The following is an 18412-nucleotide window of genomic DNA, read 5'->3' as shown; positions in this document are numbered from 1 at the left end:
GCCTTCTTCACATCAGGAGCCACTCTTTCACACCAGAGTGGCACCTTTCACATTAGGAGTCCTCCTTCACATCATAGCCTCCTTTTTTCACATCAGAGTTTCCCTTGCACACCAAGAGCCCTGTTCACATCAGAAGCCCCCTTACACATCAAAAGCCCTCTTCACATCAAAAGCCCTCTTCACATCAGAAGCCTCCCCTTCACACCAGGAGCCCCCCCCCCCTTTACATCAGAGCCCCCCTTTACATCAGAGCCCCCTTCACATCAGAAGCCTGCTTGCACAATGGAAAGGCATGATGTTGTGTGAAAATTTCAAGTCACCACTGATGAAGGGTGCCTTCCCACTCTGAAGGTTTAGTGCTCATCTCACTATGTGTCCTGGCATGAAATGGACATAGAAGAGCCCCATAGAAGTCTATTGGGCTCTGCTGTGCAGATGTGGCAGGCAGTAAAAGGAGTTTGATGCGGGATGTACTACCTACTTTCCGTAGGTCATGGGCTTAGGACCTTGGTAAGTATAAATCTTTGGAGGGGGATGGCACTCTGAGGACCCTTGGATGGGTGGGCTCTGAGATGTTAGGGGAGGGATATAGAAAGGATAAGTGCACTTTCTATGAAAGTGCACTTATTCTTTTGGTCATACCAGGAAGACATAAAATAATGCTTTTTGAGAAAAGAAAAGCTTTCAGTGGACAAATCACCGTTTTACGATTTCACACCTTTGTGGTATTTATACAAGTACATGGAATGTTTTCATGAGAAGATTATTATAAGATAAAATAAATAGATTAAGATAAAATAGCCATTGTATTATTATTATACAGGATTTATATAGCGCCAACAGTTTGCGCAACGTTTACAATATAATGAAGACATTACAATCACAATACAAATCAAGGCAAGATGGTAAGGAGGGCCTATTTCATAAAGGGGGCACCCAGATACTGCCCCCCTTTGTGAATGAGTAAGGGGTATTTTTTTCCCGTTTTTGGGTGATGGGGTTCCCCCTTAAAAATCCTACCAGACAAAAAAAAAAAAAAAATCCTACCAGACCTAAAGGGCCTGGTATGACTTTCGTAGGAAACCCCTTGCAGTTTTTTTTTTTTAAATTCACACCATTTTTTTTGCTGTTTGCTTACATTTTGCGGGGAGAATGGTCTGCTTCGGCAGACTGTTCTCCCCGCTTTGGCTGTGTCTTCGGTACAGCCGAACGGAACGCATATGCTTCGCGTCGGCTGAGCGATTTGAGTGCTGTACGGGCTATTGTGAATAGCCTGTACAGCAGCCCTTTGGTTTGATTTAACTGAAAGGCTCCTATAGCTGAAGTGATCTGAAGGATTAGCCGAAGGTTCGGCTATATCCTTTGTCTCTTTAGTGAATAACCCCCTTAGTAATGAACGTATAGCTGCAGTTGCAGCTAAATGTAAAATACATGATGTGTTTTGAAGTTCAGGTAGACAAACAACTCAGCCTTAATACAAAACACAAAAATTCCCCAGCCCCAACCTGCCAGCTAGCCTGCAACCAAACAAGTAGCCCTGTCAACAGTATGCGTTAAAATCAGAGGTTTTAGTTGCACAAACTTTTGGCCAAAAATATGTAGAAGCCACACTGCCGCGCCAAGGCACCTCTGCAAAGTGTGGTCCTAACTCTATGTATCCGAGTCTCCAAGTGTGAGCATATTAATGAAGTTGATAAATTACATGCAGGTGTACCTGGAGGTAGCCAACTCCTCCTGATAAGGTGCAGGGACGCACTGGAGGCCCAGCAACCAAAAATGCACGCTGGCACTCCAGTGCGTCCCCCTAACCCAAAATAGTCAAACTAGAAAAAATGGTACATGCATGAATCTATAACCGGCCTTTATAGCAGGGCGCACATTGGGAAGACTCAGCATTGCCTGCCTGTTACTCTTCTGAGAATATAATTTACCAAGAGTTTAGGTTCTTATGTGTCATTCATTCTAAATGCCTGCTAGGCACTGTCTCTTATGTTATTACATACTATATATACAAGGCATCAGTACAGGTAGCATTTCATAACAGTGTTTTTGAACGTTTTAGTTCTAAGTGCAACTGTCTTATCATTACAAATATCAGAAATTAAAACATGAGCCCTACAGATTATCTAGGTCTGTCAAATCATATTAGATTCCAGCATACAAGACAAACTTTATTCACAATGTAAGTTTCCTTTTTACTGTGCAGAATTGTAGTCTATCAGAATTTGCAAGATTATGATGATGCTAAATATTTATTTACAGATCACAGTAGGCATGACTTGGCAGGATCTACTAACACATGTTCCTCCTTGAAATAATCGTGTTTGCTGTATTAACATCATTCCCTAATGTTAGAATCACGAAGCATGTGCTACTCCTTCACAATTTGTCACTTGTTTGTCATTGGTTTCTCCCTCATCTCATATGTGAAATGTATAGTGAACAAAAACATTAATATTCTAGTTTCTGCATGCTTACCTCTTGAAATGCAACCTGATCCTTATCTAATTAAGTTAAAATTAATTTAAAATAATAACTGAAGTATCAAGATTAAAAATATTATTAGAAAAAAAGTATATAAACCTTTACATTTAGTAACTAGTGATCGTTCATTTGATGGCAATAACCTTGACCAGTGTTTTCTACTAATGATGTAACCTGCACAGCTCTAGACTAAGCCATTCTAAAATTTGTAATTTATTCTTCTGTTCAAGCCACTCTGGTATTATTTACTCCAATGTTTTGGGATATAGTCATGCTGCATAACCAAACCTTGGAGATTTAGATCACAGACCAGAGGCTCTGACACTCAGCTGCATAATTTATTGGTCCCCTGGTGATTAAATGTCATACAGGCCGAGGCACCATATAAGCGCTGCCTGCATCTCCAGACAGCACAGTAAGGAGTTTGACTATCCCCACGCATGTGCACTGTACTGTACTGTCACTCCCACGCTGTTGAAAGCAATATATCCTACGCATTCTACCCCCACGCATGTGCAGTGTACTGTCACTCCCATGCTGTTGAAAGCAAAATGTCCTATGCATTCTACCCCCACACATGTACAGTATACTGCCACTCCTATACTCCCAATGCATCTTTGTGCACATGCGCAGTAGTGACTGGTCTGTATTGCCACTGCTGCACATGCGTGGGATCTTGCTGCCATATTTCTGTCATCATAATATAGCGACAATATATTGCACAAGGCTAAATACTGCCACTATAATGTGATGTCAGAAATATGGCCGCCCTTGCGCAGAAAATCACTTCCATATTGAACATATTAAGCATTGATGAGGATTGAAACATCGGGACCATGGGGCAATTAACTGGGCAAACATGGGGATTTACACATATTACTGACCATGCATGGGCCATATTGTTTTTTCCACAGCTACACAAATATAGTGGCTCTAATTGTGCATGTGCAGGCCACAGAGCTGAGTCAGAAAAAGATGAAAGGTGTGGCTTAATAGATGTGTGAATTTCCAGAACTACTAGTAGCACTTCTTCATATGCCTGTCTTCTCACCTTTCTGCCAGCAGCCCCACCCAGCTACTGCAGTGAAGGAGGAAGATGACCTCCATAGAAAACTGAAAGGTGTTTGGTGCGTGGTACATATCAGTTTAATCACAGCTTGAGGGGGACTTTTGCACATGTAGTGTAGATTCCACTCTCCCACATGTTCTCACTACCCTACAAACATTAAACATTAAACCCCCCCACTCTCCCTACTCTGCAAGCACGACACACTCACTCATGCTACTGTGCCAGCAATAAACACTCCTATTATTATCATGCCTTCACACAAACCCATCTTCACCATCAACACTCTGTAATCGCGCCCCCCCTACACACTTTCAAAAACTACCAGTACACTTGCACACCCCATTCACACCACCACACCCGCCTGTTGACTCACTCTGAACACTGCACCTGTCCTCTATCCCACTCATAACCAATCCTGCAAGGCCCTTTCCACTGTCACCTCCACACCTGCCCCCATTCCAGCTGCCACTATGCCATCGCCACCCTGACTCCACCTCAATCCTTAACCTTGCCCGTTCTGGAATGGGCAACACTTTTGCTAAAATGGCAGAGCGCCAGCGCATGCTGAAGCGCACAGTGCGCAGAAGTCGCCAACTGTCTGCAGAGTCAATAGCTACAGACCTCCAAACTTCATGTGGCCTTCAGATTGGCACAATAACAGTGCATAGAGAGCTTCATGGAATAGGTTTCCATGGCCAAGCAGCTGCATCCAAGCCTTATATCACCAAGTGCAATGCAAAGCGTCGGATGCAGTGGTGTAAAGCACGCCGCCACTGGACTCTAGAGAAGTGGAGACGTGTTCTCTGGAGTGACGAATCACGCTTCTCTGTCTGGCAATCCAATGGACGTGTCTGGGTTTGGCGGTTGCCAGGAGAACGGTACTTGCCTGACTGCATTATGCCAAGTGTAAAGTTTGGTGGAGGGCGGATTATGGTTACTGATGGGGGGACGGGCGTGTTCGCAAGCGCCTCGTGTCGAGCCCCCCAGGAAGCTGTCAGCGCGCAGGGCCGATCACAGGCACTGAGACATTTTCCCGGTCCGCAGCTGCAGAGACCGGGAAATGTTTCAGTGCCTTTGATTGGCCCTGCTCGCTGACAGCTTCCTGGCGGGCTCGGCACAAGGTGCTTGCGAACACGCCCGAGCACATCACTAATTATGGTGTGGGGTTGTTTTTCAGGGGTTGGGCTTGGCCCCTTAGTTCCAGTGATGGGAACTCTTAAGGCATCAGCATACCAAGACATTTTGGACAATTTCGTGCTCCCAACTTTGTGGGAACAGTTTTGGGATGGTAGGTGCCATTGGCTGGATCCACAATCTGGCTATAGGTTTTGTGGCCATGTATAGGGTTTCTTGGACGAAAACAGAAGCGTATTTCTCTAAATCTGAAACACAGGGTTTACCTGTCTTTATGCAATTTTTTTAGTTATTTTTTTTACTATAACAAGGGGGCTTATCAGCCCCCTTTGACAAAGTTCAGAAACAGTAACATGTACTGTTTCTGCCTCCAGCTAGTGCAGTTTGGGGACACAGAGTCTGTAGTCTACAGCTTACAATGGACGGTCTGCTGTCATCGAGATTCTGACTGCTCTGAACTCAGAATTGCTCAAAGCTGACCACTTCTATGTTCATTGAGCCTTGAGGAGATCAGTGAATAGGAGTTCACCAATCTTCCCTCCCTGTCTCCATCCTGAATGCTCCTACAGTGGTCCCAAGCTCACAGGAGCAAGTTGAGCCTGTGGACCGCAAGGGGGGACTAGGCTTTGCAGTCCTTTTTTGCCAGGAACAAGCGCTATTTCTTTCACAGCGGAAATTACAATCATACTCCATTTTAGATTTTAGATCTGTTACTGTACATATGGTAGCACTCTCCCGGTTCATACTGTGCCCAGATTGGCATAGTTGGGTATATAAAAAAAAGAGTAGTCTTATTCCAGGTTTACACACGGTTGCCACCTGTCAAACCCTTGCGTTTTAACAGTTAACAGTTACTCGAATGTCTTTATTAATTGTCACCCTTGCACTTTCAGGCTATGGACAATCTGGCCCACTGTTTAAAAGAGCTGGGTATGATGCTGTAGCTTGTGCAATGTCTGGATTAATGCATATCACAGGACCAGAGGTATGACTTTTGCAGTTTTCTATTTTTTGGCAAAGCTTGGTTATTTTATGTAAACTTGATAACGATTAAAACAAAAACCTTTGAACATTATATTTAAGTCTTGTACCAGATTTTCTCAAACATGGGCACAGGTTCATTTGAAATGGGTGGTCTGTCTGTCAAGTGCTTTTGGATTGTAGAATGGAATTCCGTGACATTTTTTAAAGATTTTTTCAGTTCATGTGGATGAGTAAAACAGTTTTATTTTTTAGGACAGAATTATTTTAGAAATTGGAATACATTCACAGTAATAAACGTCAGACTTAGTTTTTGGATTGCAAAACATCTTGTGTAAGCCTTTTTTTCTCTTTATTTTTTCTCTTGAATCTGGCCATAGTTATGTGAGAAAATCTCTGAGCTTAGCATTTCTTACTTTATTTGGTTGTGCCACTGACTGTAAGAGTGCAAAGAAAGCATCCAATAAATAAAATAAATCTTAAGGGGGTTATATTCTGCTAAGGGGTAAGTCAAAGTAGCTGCTGAATGTTGAAAAGCAAGTAACTACTAATTTTAGTTGAAATATTTTACCTATGCTCTTAAGTGTTCATTTGCTACAATTTTCCCCCCAGTATGATGTAATGAAATGTAAAGGTACTGTATTGTACAGAAATAGTGTGATGTACAACCAGATTCCAACTGATTTTTCTAGTGCAGGTTAAAAAAGGAAAGTCAATGGATTATTTTGTTTCTTTTTATGTTTTGTTCTACAAGGTTCAATACTACCAAATACCTAATTACTCTTTCTTGTTGTAAAACCAAAACTTTTATTTTTTGTTGGATTGTGTATGGATAGATGAGAATCCCTGTTTTTTTCCTTGCTTTGGAGAGATCTTCCTGCTGTAGCTCTGAGACAAAAAATAAAGGAAAATCTGCCTGTTAGGACACAGATAGGAAACAAAAGCTTACAGGTGTCTTACTCATTCACTAATATATTCAGAGCTAACAAAAATTGGCTATACACTTTTATTTAACTTTTTTTCCAGCCATTTAAAAAAAATGTTTCTCATTGTGTTATTTTTGTTTGTACATTTTCTTAAGGAACATCATTGCCTGCCTGTGTCCAGAGTGTGTTCTAGTACAGATGCACTATTCTGTCTACAGTGAAGCCTAGGTATAATTAAAAGTGCACGAGAGCAGACATCATCAATGTTAGATATCGCCCACTGCTCTGTGCAGCAGGTGCTTGTGATCTAGGTAAAAAAATGCAGCTCTACAAAATGATCTAGGAATTCTGGTGGAAGGTGCTGTGTTGGTATTTGAACAGATAGACACGTAAAGCTTTTCCCCATTCCCACTGGAATCGTTCCTAACCATCACAGACACTGCTGGCACATTTGCTTGATAGAAAGAAGAAGCCTCATGGTCAGGGTGTAATGTTAGCGACAGTCCTTCTCCCTTTTATCCTCTTTGAAGTGCTGACCATCCTGTTCCTTTTGTTCCGAACTTTCTTCTGCAGCATATTCCACCATAAAGGTCCCCAATAGGAGCAAGCAGAGTGATCTGGCAATCTTGATGTGCGGTAAATTTAGAATTTTACAAATTTCCTGTTGGAGGTGAACTTGTAGGAACCCTTAAAGGCTATTAGCACCCTTAAAGTAGAATGAAAGTCTTTTTTTGGCAAATATTATCATATATATATAATATCATCATATATTTTATTGCTCCCGAACGGCTGTGAAGGAGGAAGGGGGCGGGCACATCCGCAGTAGAGGGCAGGGGAGAAAAGAGAACATGAAAGTGAATGGACGCAGCCAGGCAGCCAGAAGTGCGTACGGCGGACAGACCCCGTGGGAGACTAGGAGTCTACGCTGGATCCGAGACAGGCACCAGCGCTGGTGGCTTAAGCCTTAAATGTCACTTTAACAACCACCAAAATGTTGCCTTCCCCATTGACACCAATGAATTGCACCGACAATTCTAAATGTTTTTTGTTTTGTTGGTGTGAAATGTCACAATTCCACTCAGGCTAGACCTCAGCATCAACACAAAGGCTGTTTTAAAAATTCATTAATACTTTTCATTATTATGAGCAATTTTTTCTAGTATTAGTAGAAAAATGAGGGGCTTTTTTATTATTTATATTACAGTTGCATGCATTATAAAGCCAGCTCTCTGAAAAGTCCCAATAGAAGGCACATATATTGTTCATTAGCTACAGCTTTATGAGCTCAAAAGAAGTGAAATGTCTCTACTTTGTTACTGTGGTGCATATTTGATCAGCTGATAGAAGTGGTTAAACATTTTCAATGGAATCATGATATTGTTGCTGATTACCTCGTAAAAAGGGAAGACTGTTTTGTCTTTGTAGATTAAACTATTTTAGTGATATCAAATCTGCTAATTTGTCTAATTTAGCCTACCTCTTTGCTATAACTGAAACCTGTTTCAACATTTCATAGTTTATTAAGAATTTCTACATCCTTTCATACTTTGTTGCATTTTAGTGTCACTGGGCTTCTGCAGCCCTATCTACATGCATGCATTCCAGCAATGGCTGCACGGTAATTCTCAGGTCTGGTTTCCTGTTGGTAACAACAGTGGGCTATGTCTTTGTAATGCTTGTAGAATCTGCCACTTGAAGTCTCCATCAGAAACCTCTGTGACAGGGTAACAGCACAGGAGCACAGTTGGGAGACATGGACAGAGCGTTCCAGGGTTAAACTCTATTCAGCCCATCACTGTATTGTTATATGAGGTGTCACTACCTGTAAGGACTCCAGTTTTACATTAATAAAATTGCGTTCCATTCTCTTAAAATATCTCTTATTCAGTTTCAAGTACTCAACAATGCCACTCTCTCGTTCCATTGTTAGTCTCCAAAGTCCCTTATGCAACTACTAGAAAAACTTTTTGCTTTATAGTTCCTTTGGGTATGTATAGAACATTTCTCAAGCTTGGATCATAAATACTTGTTCCTGCTTGAAAGATCCTTTGCTGGCTCACACAAGTTTTACGTCATCCATATTTATCATTTGTAGAAAGTGTCTAAATACACTTTGGACTGGCAGAGGCGTCGGGTAGGGGGAGCGTGCTGTGCCAATGTAGGTTGTATGTGTGTATTGTTGCGGGTTATTAATGCTACTTTTTAGAGCTTTTGCTATGTACATGTTGTGTGGGTAAGATACCTGGGGAACTTGCTCCTTCCCTTCCAAAAGTCAAGCAGACATGCGGTGGTGTCTTCTGGTCCACCTCCTGTACTTCTTATGGCTTTGGGAAGGGAATTACACAGATTGTCTATAGTTCAAGACATTGCTCAACGGTAATGTCCTTATTGACTGCTGACAGGAACGGCATGTGTCTCATCAAGATTTCACTAATCACTAATAACGGAAATGGTAGTTTTTCTAGAATTCTGAATATTTTCCTGGACAGTTTTCTTCCACTCCTCACTGATGCTTAAATCTTTCTAGTATCTTAGACCAGGGAGGTGTGGTCAGGGGAGGCAGGTGAGGCCTCACCTAGAATTATGGAGGAAAAAGCTGTCAGCTTCAAGTCTGAAGCTGACAGCTTTTTCTCCATTCAGATCAGATTGTTACAGAGCAGAGAATACCTCCCTGCTGATCTCCATTCAGATCAGATTGTTACAGAGCAGAGAATACCTCCCTGCTGATCTCCATTCAGATCAGATTGTTACAGAGCAGAGAATACCTCCCCTCATGGATGGAGTGCTGCCTGTTAATTACAGGCAGCGCTGCATCTGGCTTTTGACATGTAGTTAGGTTACACAGCAGCGGGCTTCCCCACTACTTGTGTAACCTAACTATTGAGGCAAGAGCTGTCACAGACTCTACTCTTTGTTAGAGGCGTGAGCTTTGTGGATGACATGGACCAATGGCAAAGCACCATTGGTCCAAGCTGTCCAATCAAAAAAAGAAAAAAAAAACCCCACTGAGGCCATCGTTCTCGATGCCTCAACAGTGAAGAGCAAGTGAGGGATGGGGAATGCCTCACTCAGAACAAGAGGTACCGCATGTCATTGCCTTAGACACACCACCCAGTTGTTTTAATCACCCTATCCTCTTTATTGCTGACAACACCTTTAGATCCTGGCGCCTAAATTAATCTCTACCAAGTGATCATATATCTTAAAAAATCCATGATTCCCTAATAGAATATTTCTCTGTTAACAAGGAAAACCTGGCATCTATGTTACTTCCATGGGAAGCACATAAGCCTGGAACCAGAATATTATTTATACAACATGTTTCCAATAAGAAAAAACACTTGGCCAAAATAGTAGCCTTAAAATACCAATTGTCAATTGAAATTAAATCTATCCTTTTTTATAACAATGAACTAGAAAATTCAGCATGAATTAAATGTATGCCTTACTAATTTAACTGATAAAAAATGTGCTGAGGGAATCCTATTTTTTATTCTAAAGGTAGTTATCCAGATTCCTTATTAGTAAACCTGATGCTGCTCCCTGACACCACCTCCAACCCTTTACAATTACATATTATTGGGACCCTATCTAGTTATCCTAAATCTAGTAATCCTGAAAAAACAGTAAAGGTTTCATTCTCGTTTAGCTGATTGATATAGAGAACTTGTGAACTTCTCAAACACAATAACATACACTTAACTTTCAAATTTATCTCTACCTAAACTTCTTGCCTCAGTATGAGATAAATTAGAACAATGAAATCCATGATGCCTGTGAACACTTAAATCATTTTAATTTTTTTCTAGGGGAAAAATGTAAATGTAAAAATGTAAATGAAAAAATGTAAATGAAAAATTTAAATGTAATACTAGTCTCATCAAAGGGAAGGATGTACACTTGGATATCCTAGAATACTATCATCCCATAAACATATATCCAGAATCTTTTTTAGAAAAAAGTGAATTTAAATGATAGCACCCAGGGGTAATACTAAACACAATTTGTTTTTATACAAATTTATAGGTCATTATTCAAAATTATATGTGTCAGCAAGTAAGGTATACTACAAAGAGCAAAAGGCAATTCAAGGGAAATACATATCTAAACAAATGAGCTAGAAGCATTGATAAACTCACAGATAGATGTTAAAATAGCACTTAGAAAAGCAATAGATCTTGTCACAAGGTGGTTAGATGGGACTCGGGAGCCAGCTTTCCTACCTGCCACTGTCAAAAAGAGTGCCTAATGCTGCCTTTTTCTCCTGCCATTTAAATCCCCTGCTGTTTTCGTCTAACTAGTTACATTAGTTCCAGCAGGTTCTCGTTTGTGGTTGCTGCTGGTTGAAGTCACTGGCTGGCTTTGTGAAGTCTCCTATAGTCTTCCCATGACCTATGATGCTCTTACTGAGCATGTGTAGGTGGTGGGGGGCGGCCACATCAGTGGCATGACGTCTTGGTGCTATGCATGCACCTCACCCTGGAGCACACACACTTCTGAATATTTACAGTGTATTTCTCTATTATGGAAAAAACATGCATTATTGAGAACTGGCTCTGAATCTTGCTCCACAATACCACTGCAGCTCAAAAGTGTAATGTAGGTATAACACAACCAAATCAGTGTGTGTCTGCCATATAAATAGTAAACCATTATTACGTGTACATAGATAGATATGTCATTTGCATTTATTTCCTTTTATTTTACCTGACATCTTGCGTTATTTAGTTGTCTCATTGATGTAAAAGTTGAAGCTCACTGAACAACCACAACTGCATGATAGATATTTTAAATTGCATGATATATAGTACGTGCGCATTAGGGCACTTACTGTCATGGCTCTCAATTCTAGAGTCATTTTTATATAATGGAACTGGTTAATTACACTGGAGAAATACAGACCTCAGAATACTTTGAAAAACAGTATATAGGCAAGCATACAGATACCTGGTGATAGTGAAACCATATGCTTTAAGATGCTGAGACACAGCTGTCACATTAATGTAAAACCCATTTAGCATTTTTGTCCAGCTCAGCAGAAAAAAAAGTCCTGCTCTATAACCACTTGCATTTTATACAAATCTTTGGATACTAGACTTTTTTTTACTGCGTGGGGTGACAGCATTACCAACAGGAGCAGCAAACTAGCAGTAACATTCCTGTCCCTATCATTTTCAGACTTTCTAAATCTGGCCCTCAATCACTTACAGCTCTAATACTTAACCTGCCTGTTTGTTGTTCTTGTGTGTTACACAAACTGCAGTGCATACAAAACATACAGCTCATCATGCTCCTGCATAGCTGTCATATGAGGGACCACCCATGTTCTCAACACGTGTCTTAAAAAGCTATTGTTTAAATAAAATAAATGAAAAAAGATGCATGCCCCCTTCTCCAAAAAGTAAAAGTGTAGCACCCAAAAGAATATGAACATGTTCCTTCAGCTGTGCTTACACCAGTCCATATGCCACCCTACACCATTTTATGTTTTAAGAGGAAGTGGCCAAAGAATAAGTGTATTTTTACTCCTGGAACAGCTGGTACAGAAAAGAGGTGCGCATGAAATTCTGCAAAACATAGGCCAAGTAGAAGGTGCACACCTAATTCAATAAATAACCTGACATTTTATTGTTTTTGGAGGATCCTGGACTCATAGCAGTTTACTAAGTTTTCTAAATACTGTAATAACAAATGCATGGCTTGTCTGCCCTCACTTAAGAGTCAGAACTGAAAGACTAGCAGTTGAGCAGTAGCTTATACTAGGGATGCACCGATACTAGTATTGGTATTGGTGCCGATACTGGGCAATTTCATGAGTACTTGTACTCGTAAAAATGCCCTGATACTAAGCGCTGATACTGGTGCTGTAAATTCTCAAATAGATTCAGCTGTCTGAGGTTCTGCAGTTCCTGGGGACCTCAGGCAGCCTGCTAGGGACCTCGCAGCAGTTGTCTTTGACAGCGCCGGTCTGGCCGCAGATCTCCTTCCTGCTGCCTACAGAGACCAGCACAGCCATGGAGAGACCCACATGCAGCCCTGGAGAGACTTGAACGCAGCCCTGGTGAGACCTGCACAGCCCTGGTTAGACTGCACGCAGCTCTGGTTAGTCCGCACACAGCCCTGGTGAGACCCCTGCACATCCTCCTGAGTCCGCACAGCCCTGGTGAGACCCCACACATACTCCTGAGACCCTGCACAGCCCTGATGAAACCCTACACAGTCCTGGTGCACACAGCTCTGGTGAGACAGCTCACAGCCCTGGTCAGTACTGGTACTCTGTCTAGAGAAAATGGTATTGGTACATCCCTAACTTATACCATATGAACATGCAGATGAAGGTAGAGAAAAGGAAGTTGATTAACTCCATTAACCATTAGCAGAGGGGATGTGGTGACATTGACATTAATGCTAGATCCTGTAGGAGCAAGATTAAAAGGGGGATTCAGAAGTTTGAGCATTGTTTCATCAAAATGTGCAAAGGTCTACTAGTGTATAAGAGTAATTTTAGAGTCCAAAATAGTATTAAAAGAACAAAGATGGTGAAACCTAAAGCAGTTTATGTGCAGCCATTTAGACCTACAAAGCAAACTAAACTTTCTTAGAAATGTCCTTTTTATGTGTTCATTAATTGCGCATTTCAAAATGCATTGTGCGTTATGTCTAGTCAAATCTTTGTTGACTTTCAGGATGGGGACCCTGTCAGGCCAGGTGTGGCTATGACTGACCTTGCAACAGGATTATATGCACATGGAGCCATATTGGCTGGATTACTACAAAAAAGCAAAACAGGGAAAGGAATGCACATTGACTGCAATCTACTTTCTTCACAGGTAAGCAAAAATGTTTTCGTTTCTTAAAACTTTGCTTCCTTCGAATGTTGAAGTATCAGCCAAATAAGAGACATTTACAGGGTTATTCACAAAAGGGTGAAGAGTTTGGAATGAGATTTGGGTTCAGTTCAACCATGAGTTCCACCTGAACTCAAGTAATTTGCAGTTGTCAAAGTAATGCGATCATTCACCTCCACAGAAACCAATTACCATTCATGCACTTCCTGGCATTTGAACTTTGGTCAGGCGGCTTAGAAGGGCCAATAATGGTGGCTTTCATATGTGCCACCCCCCTCTCTACAAAAGTCAAGAGTTCCCAGCAGCCTTTTGACAGTGTGTGGGGAAACTTGGAGTTGATAGGGACAGCTGACAATGTTTTTTTAAAGGGATATATACTGTGGTTGCTGCAATACATTGCTATACAGTGCTATATACAGAGCTAGACAGTGCTATATATAGTGCTGTATTGTTCTACATAACAGTAAATTGTTTTATGTTGGGTTACATATTGTGTAGGGTATCCCCCACTGTGTTCACTGCTGTGTTGTGCAGCCATACTGAGAATTGCATTGTGGTGGGCTATGTGACGGACCCCCGTACTCAGGATGAGTATGTCCACCGCTGTCTTCTTCCTTTCTCTGGAGATATTGCAACCTGAAGATCTTTAGCTCTCAGTTTCCCCAGTCACTGGTTGAGACTCAAGTGTAGGGTGAAATTGAGCAACTGTGCAACCTTTTATACAGCAAGTGATGAGATCAGATTATAATCCCATCACATCCACCCTGCCTTCCCCAGACAATCTGTCTTCATAACACCACAGGGTTTCCCCTGCTAACGAGCTCCAGGCAGCCATAGCAGGAGTCTGGCCAGAATGTCATTGTTCTGAGCTCCTTCAGAGAACAATGGGAGATAACGAGGGATGGCGCTGACAGTCTTTTCATAACCAGGTTACTCAGTATAACAGTAGAAAGGCATCATGGCACACTCACAAACCAGCATGTAAAACAACTTGTCTCACCACTAAGGACAATGACAGAGGTTTGGATACACGTCTTCTGCAAAGGATGTGTAAGCCGCACTGCCGCGCCAAGGCACCTCTTATAGTGCGGTCCTAACTCTAAACTATGAGAGTCTCCATCTTGGAGCACATGGGGGCAGAAGATATCAAATTGGGTGCAGGCCTGTCAGGAGGACGCCCCACCTCCTTAAAGGTACAGAAACACACAAGGGATCCCGCACATCCCATTGGCAGCTGAGAAACCCCATGCGTCGCTGCACCAAATCGGTAAAGCAAAACAAACGACAAACGCACTCAGTATAACGCACTCAAACATAACTCAAAACCAGTACACATTTAACTCATAAAACTGATTACCATGTCGTCACAGGCTATATATCAGTGATTCTCAACCTGTGTAACCTCAGGACCCACATTTGTCCTTGGTCATTAGGTTGTGAGCCAAGTTGCACTGCAATGTATCTGACAAGCACACATGTGTAAAGTTCATAATCAGCAACCCGGGTTGAAAAAAATTCTCATGCACCATACATATAAAACCCACAGGTATGCTGACCACCATTGGTAATAGTTGCTTCAATATATGGAAAAGGATAGATGTAATTATTTCTCCTTCACAGAGGCTGTGTGCCAAGATCCGCTTAGTGGACAGATTGTGGATGGTTGCTCCCCTGGCATGGCGATATTATGATCCCGGCTATGTCATTCAACAAGAACTGCTTGGAGCTCACATGTTGATCCAGCCATCCACAATCTGTCCACTAAGCGGATCTCGGCACGCAGCCTCCGTGACGGAGAAATAATTACATCTATCCTTTTCCATATATTGGAGCACCTATTACCAATGGTGGTCAGCATACCCATTGATTTCATATGTATTGTGCATGAGGATTTTTTGAACCCTGGTTACTGATTATGAACTTCACACCTGTGCTTGTCAAATACATCTTCTTTGCCGCATAGATCCGTGATCTCTATGGCTGTGTGATCTGGACATTTGGCGGTTCACCCAAATCCGAAATATCAAATTTACCATATGTCCGAATATCCGTAAACTATATTTGGGCATATATAAATTTGTTTCCAGAACGTGTGGTTGCCATATTGGTGGAGCGCGTGACGTCACACAACGCTGCGCGGGGCGGCATCGGGTGACGTCATACGCATGTTTGGGTGCCGCCATCTTGATGCATACCAAGATATATGCCAAGATGGTGGCGCCCAAACATGCGTATAACGTCACCCAATGGCGTTCATGCGCAGCGTCATGTGTAGTCATGTGCTCCGCCTCCAAGATGGCCGACGCACGTTCTGCAGTTTCAATGTGCGGTTTCGGATTCAGAGGCTTTTTGTCTTAGAATCAACATAAAAATTATTTTCATTTGACTAAATGAATGAAAATGTTTTTATTACATGCACATGCCTAGTTGTTACATCTCAGATGTGGATCCTTTACAAGCGTGATTGAATAATTCATATAAGTCCATGGGAGTGTGTTGCATTCCCACTAGGGATGCACCGATACCGATACTAGTATCGGTGCCGATGCCGAGTATTTGGGTGAGTACTCATACTCTCCCAAATGCTCCGGGGCCTTGCCCGATACTTGAGCTTCCGATATCAGGAAGCTGGGCAGCGAGTCATTACACGCTGCCCGGCTTCCTTTGTGGCAGGGAATTGATCTTCCCAGCCAGTCAGGAAGCCGGGCAGCGCGACATTACATGCCCCCCGGCTTTCTGATTGGCCAGAAAGCTGTCTTCATGCTCCCTCGTCACCTGGTGACGAGGTAGCATTGAGCCGGCTTCTCGACCAATCAGGAAGCCGGGCAATGCTTCATTACACGGCGCCCAGCTTCCTGATTGGCCAGACAGCCAACCTGGTTGACAAGGGAGCATGCAGACGGCTTCCCTGCTAATCTGGATGCCGGGTGGTGAGTCTTTACACGCCGCCCGGCTTTCCGACTAATCAGGAAGCCAGGTGGCGAGTCATTACACGCCGCCTGGCTTCCTTAATGGGACTTTCGGTATCGGCTAGTACGGGAAAAAATATATTATTACTCGATACCGAAAAAACGGTATCGGTGCATCCCTAATTTCCACCAGATATGGACTTGAGATGACTATTAGACCATATGAATATGTGCAATTCTAGCAGTCTTGAATTTTTCACATGAACTCATATTTATTGAAATGTTTACATATTTATTTCGAGAGATGTTGTTGATAGCATTAAATTATGCAATAAAGTAAATAACAATAAGGTTGTTTGTTGTTATATAAAGTTTGGGACTTAGATATCCTATTTTGAGATTTCTCTATGGGAGATTATGAGAAAACTTAATATTTAGATTAAAGAGATGCCCATATAGGACTGTAATAGTATTATACGGCAGGTTTTACATCAGCAGGGCAAAGTGGTGGTCAGGCTGCACCTTTGAGCATTAGGGCATGTTGGCCTTTTCTTTTTTTGGCAGTGGGCATGCTATACAGTCGGAGCACATGGAGGAAATCATGGCATGTCTAACCATGCCTACCTTATCCTCCTCCTCCTTCCAGACGCAGAGCAGAAAATTTTCATCAGCAGCTGCGAATGCGTCTTCTACTTCCTCCTGCACTACAGCTAATTTTGTTGTCCTGCAAATTGGCATGGAGGAGTCAACTAAATTATTTAAGCACAGCGTGAGTAACTTGATACAGGTAAATGTTCCAGAATTCTTGTTATGGGATTTAGAGGAAAAGATTGCTAAGAGCATAGAGGGTGGAAACAACAGGGAGAAGCAATTGCCATTGATGTTCCTGCAGGCCATATGTCAGCCCGAGAGGAGTGGAGGAAGCAGCCATCCTAGTCCAACAGATGTCACTGCCCCCCACATTCAGGCCACTGCTGTCACAAGGGCTGCTCATATAGTTTACATATATCAGTAAGCTTGGCTTTTTTAACCACCTCACGGCCGGCCGTTGTAAAAAAACGGCCGGCCGAGAGGTCTCTAGATCTGAGCGGGCGTCTTTAGACGTCCGATCAGACACGCCCCCTCGTGCGCGCCGCTCGGCGCGCACGAGCGGGAAATGGCCGTTTTTTAAAAACAGGCAGCGATGCCTGTTACCATACAAGCGATCCGCTGGCTGTAGAGCCGGCGGATCGCTTGTATGGTGTGCCGATCGGTCTCCCCCTCCACGGTTCCCCCCCAGTTGTTCCGCTGATCCCGGGCTCCGGTGTGCCCGGTGCAAGCCCGGGATCAGCATTTCGGGTGTGTTACAGGGGATCAGAGGGAGCTCGGTACACGAGCTCCCTCTGGTCCCCTCTCCTCTGCAAGAATGAGGAAGTGTTGTGTAATACATCACTTCCGCATTCTTGTGTCACTCTCCAGCTTCAGAAGCTGGAAAGAAGCTGATGGAGCAGATCTGTGCTTCATCAGCTTCTTTTGGGGGGTCCTAGGTGACATTAGGGGTCTTGGACCCCTGATGTCTCCATAAAGAGGACCTGTCACATATTTTGCTATCACATAGGGGAGTTTAATTAGCCCCCGTAATGTGATAGCAATAAAGTTTAGTGAAAAAAAAAGGAAAAAAAAAAGGAAAAAAAAAAATTAAGTTCCCCCCCCCCAAATTTAAAGTTACACATAAAAAAAGAATTAAAAAAACAAAAAATTTTTTTAAAGTCCCCACCCATACATACACGCATGCAAACATGCGTCGGGGGCGCATACGTGCAAAAAAGACGATTGCGCCCATTACGCCGCACATGTTACATATCGCCGCGAACGTCCGAGTGAGAGCAATAAGTCTAGGGCCATCAATCACTGATAACACTAAACTGATGAGCGGTAAAAGCTTTTAAAGTGTCGCCTATGGCCAATTTTGGGTATGGTAGTTTTCTGCGATTTTAAAGCTTGACATGTTTGGTGTCTATTTACCCGACGTGACCCGATTACCCGACGTGACCCGATCTTTTATATTTTACCAAAAAACTG

The 18412-nt window shown here is 42.5% G+C and overlaps 1 protein-coding gene across 2 annotated transcripts in view; it reads left to right on the top strand.

Moving 5' to 3' along the window:
* Positions 1 to 18412, top strand: part of SUGCT (succinyl-CoA:glutarate-CoA transferase) — a 580716-nt gene that overhangs the window by 38126 nt on the left and 524178 nt on the right. For both annotated transcript variants that reach the window (XM_018559667.1, XM_018559666.1), the window contains 2 exons: positions 5581 to 5672; positions 13281 to 13424. In XM_018559667.1, the coding sequence (XP_018415169.1) occupies positions 5581 to 5672; positions 13281 to 13424 (236 nt within the window). The remainder of the gene's footprint in view (positions 1 to 5580; positions 5673 to 13280; positions 13425 to 18412) is intronic.

This window comes from Nanorana parkeri, unplaced genomic scaffold (genome assembly GCF_000935625.1).
Source record: "Nanorana parkeri isolate BGI_ZX_2015 unplaced genomic scaffold, ASM93562v1 scaffold410, whole genome shotgun sequence".
In the NCBI taxonomy this organism is placed as follows: Eukaryota; Metazoa; Chordata; class Amphibia; order Anura; family Dicroglossidae; genus Nanorana; species Nanorana parkeri.
Note: the sequence above shows the minus strand (reverse complement) of the source record. Positions and strands in the feature narration are given on the sequence as shown.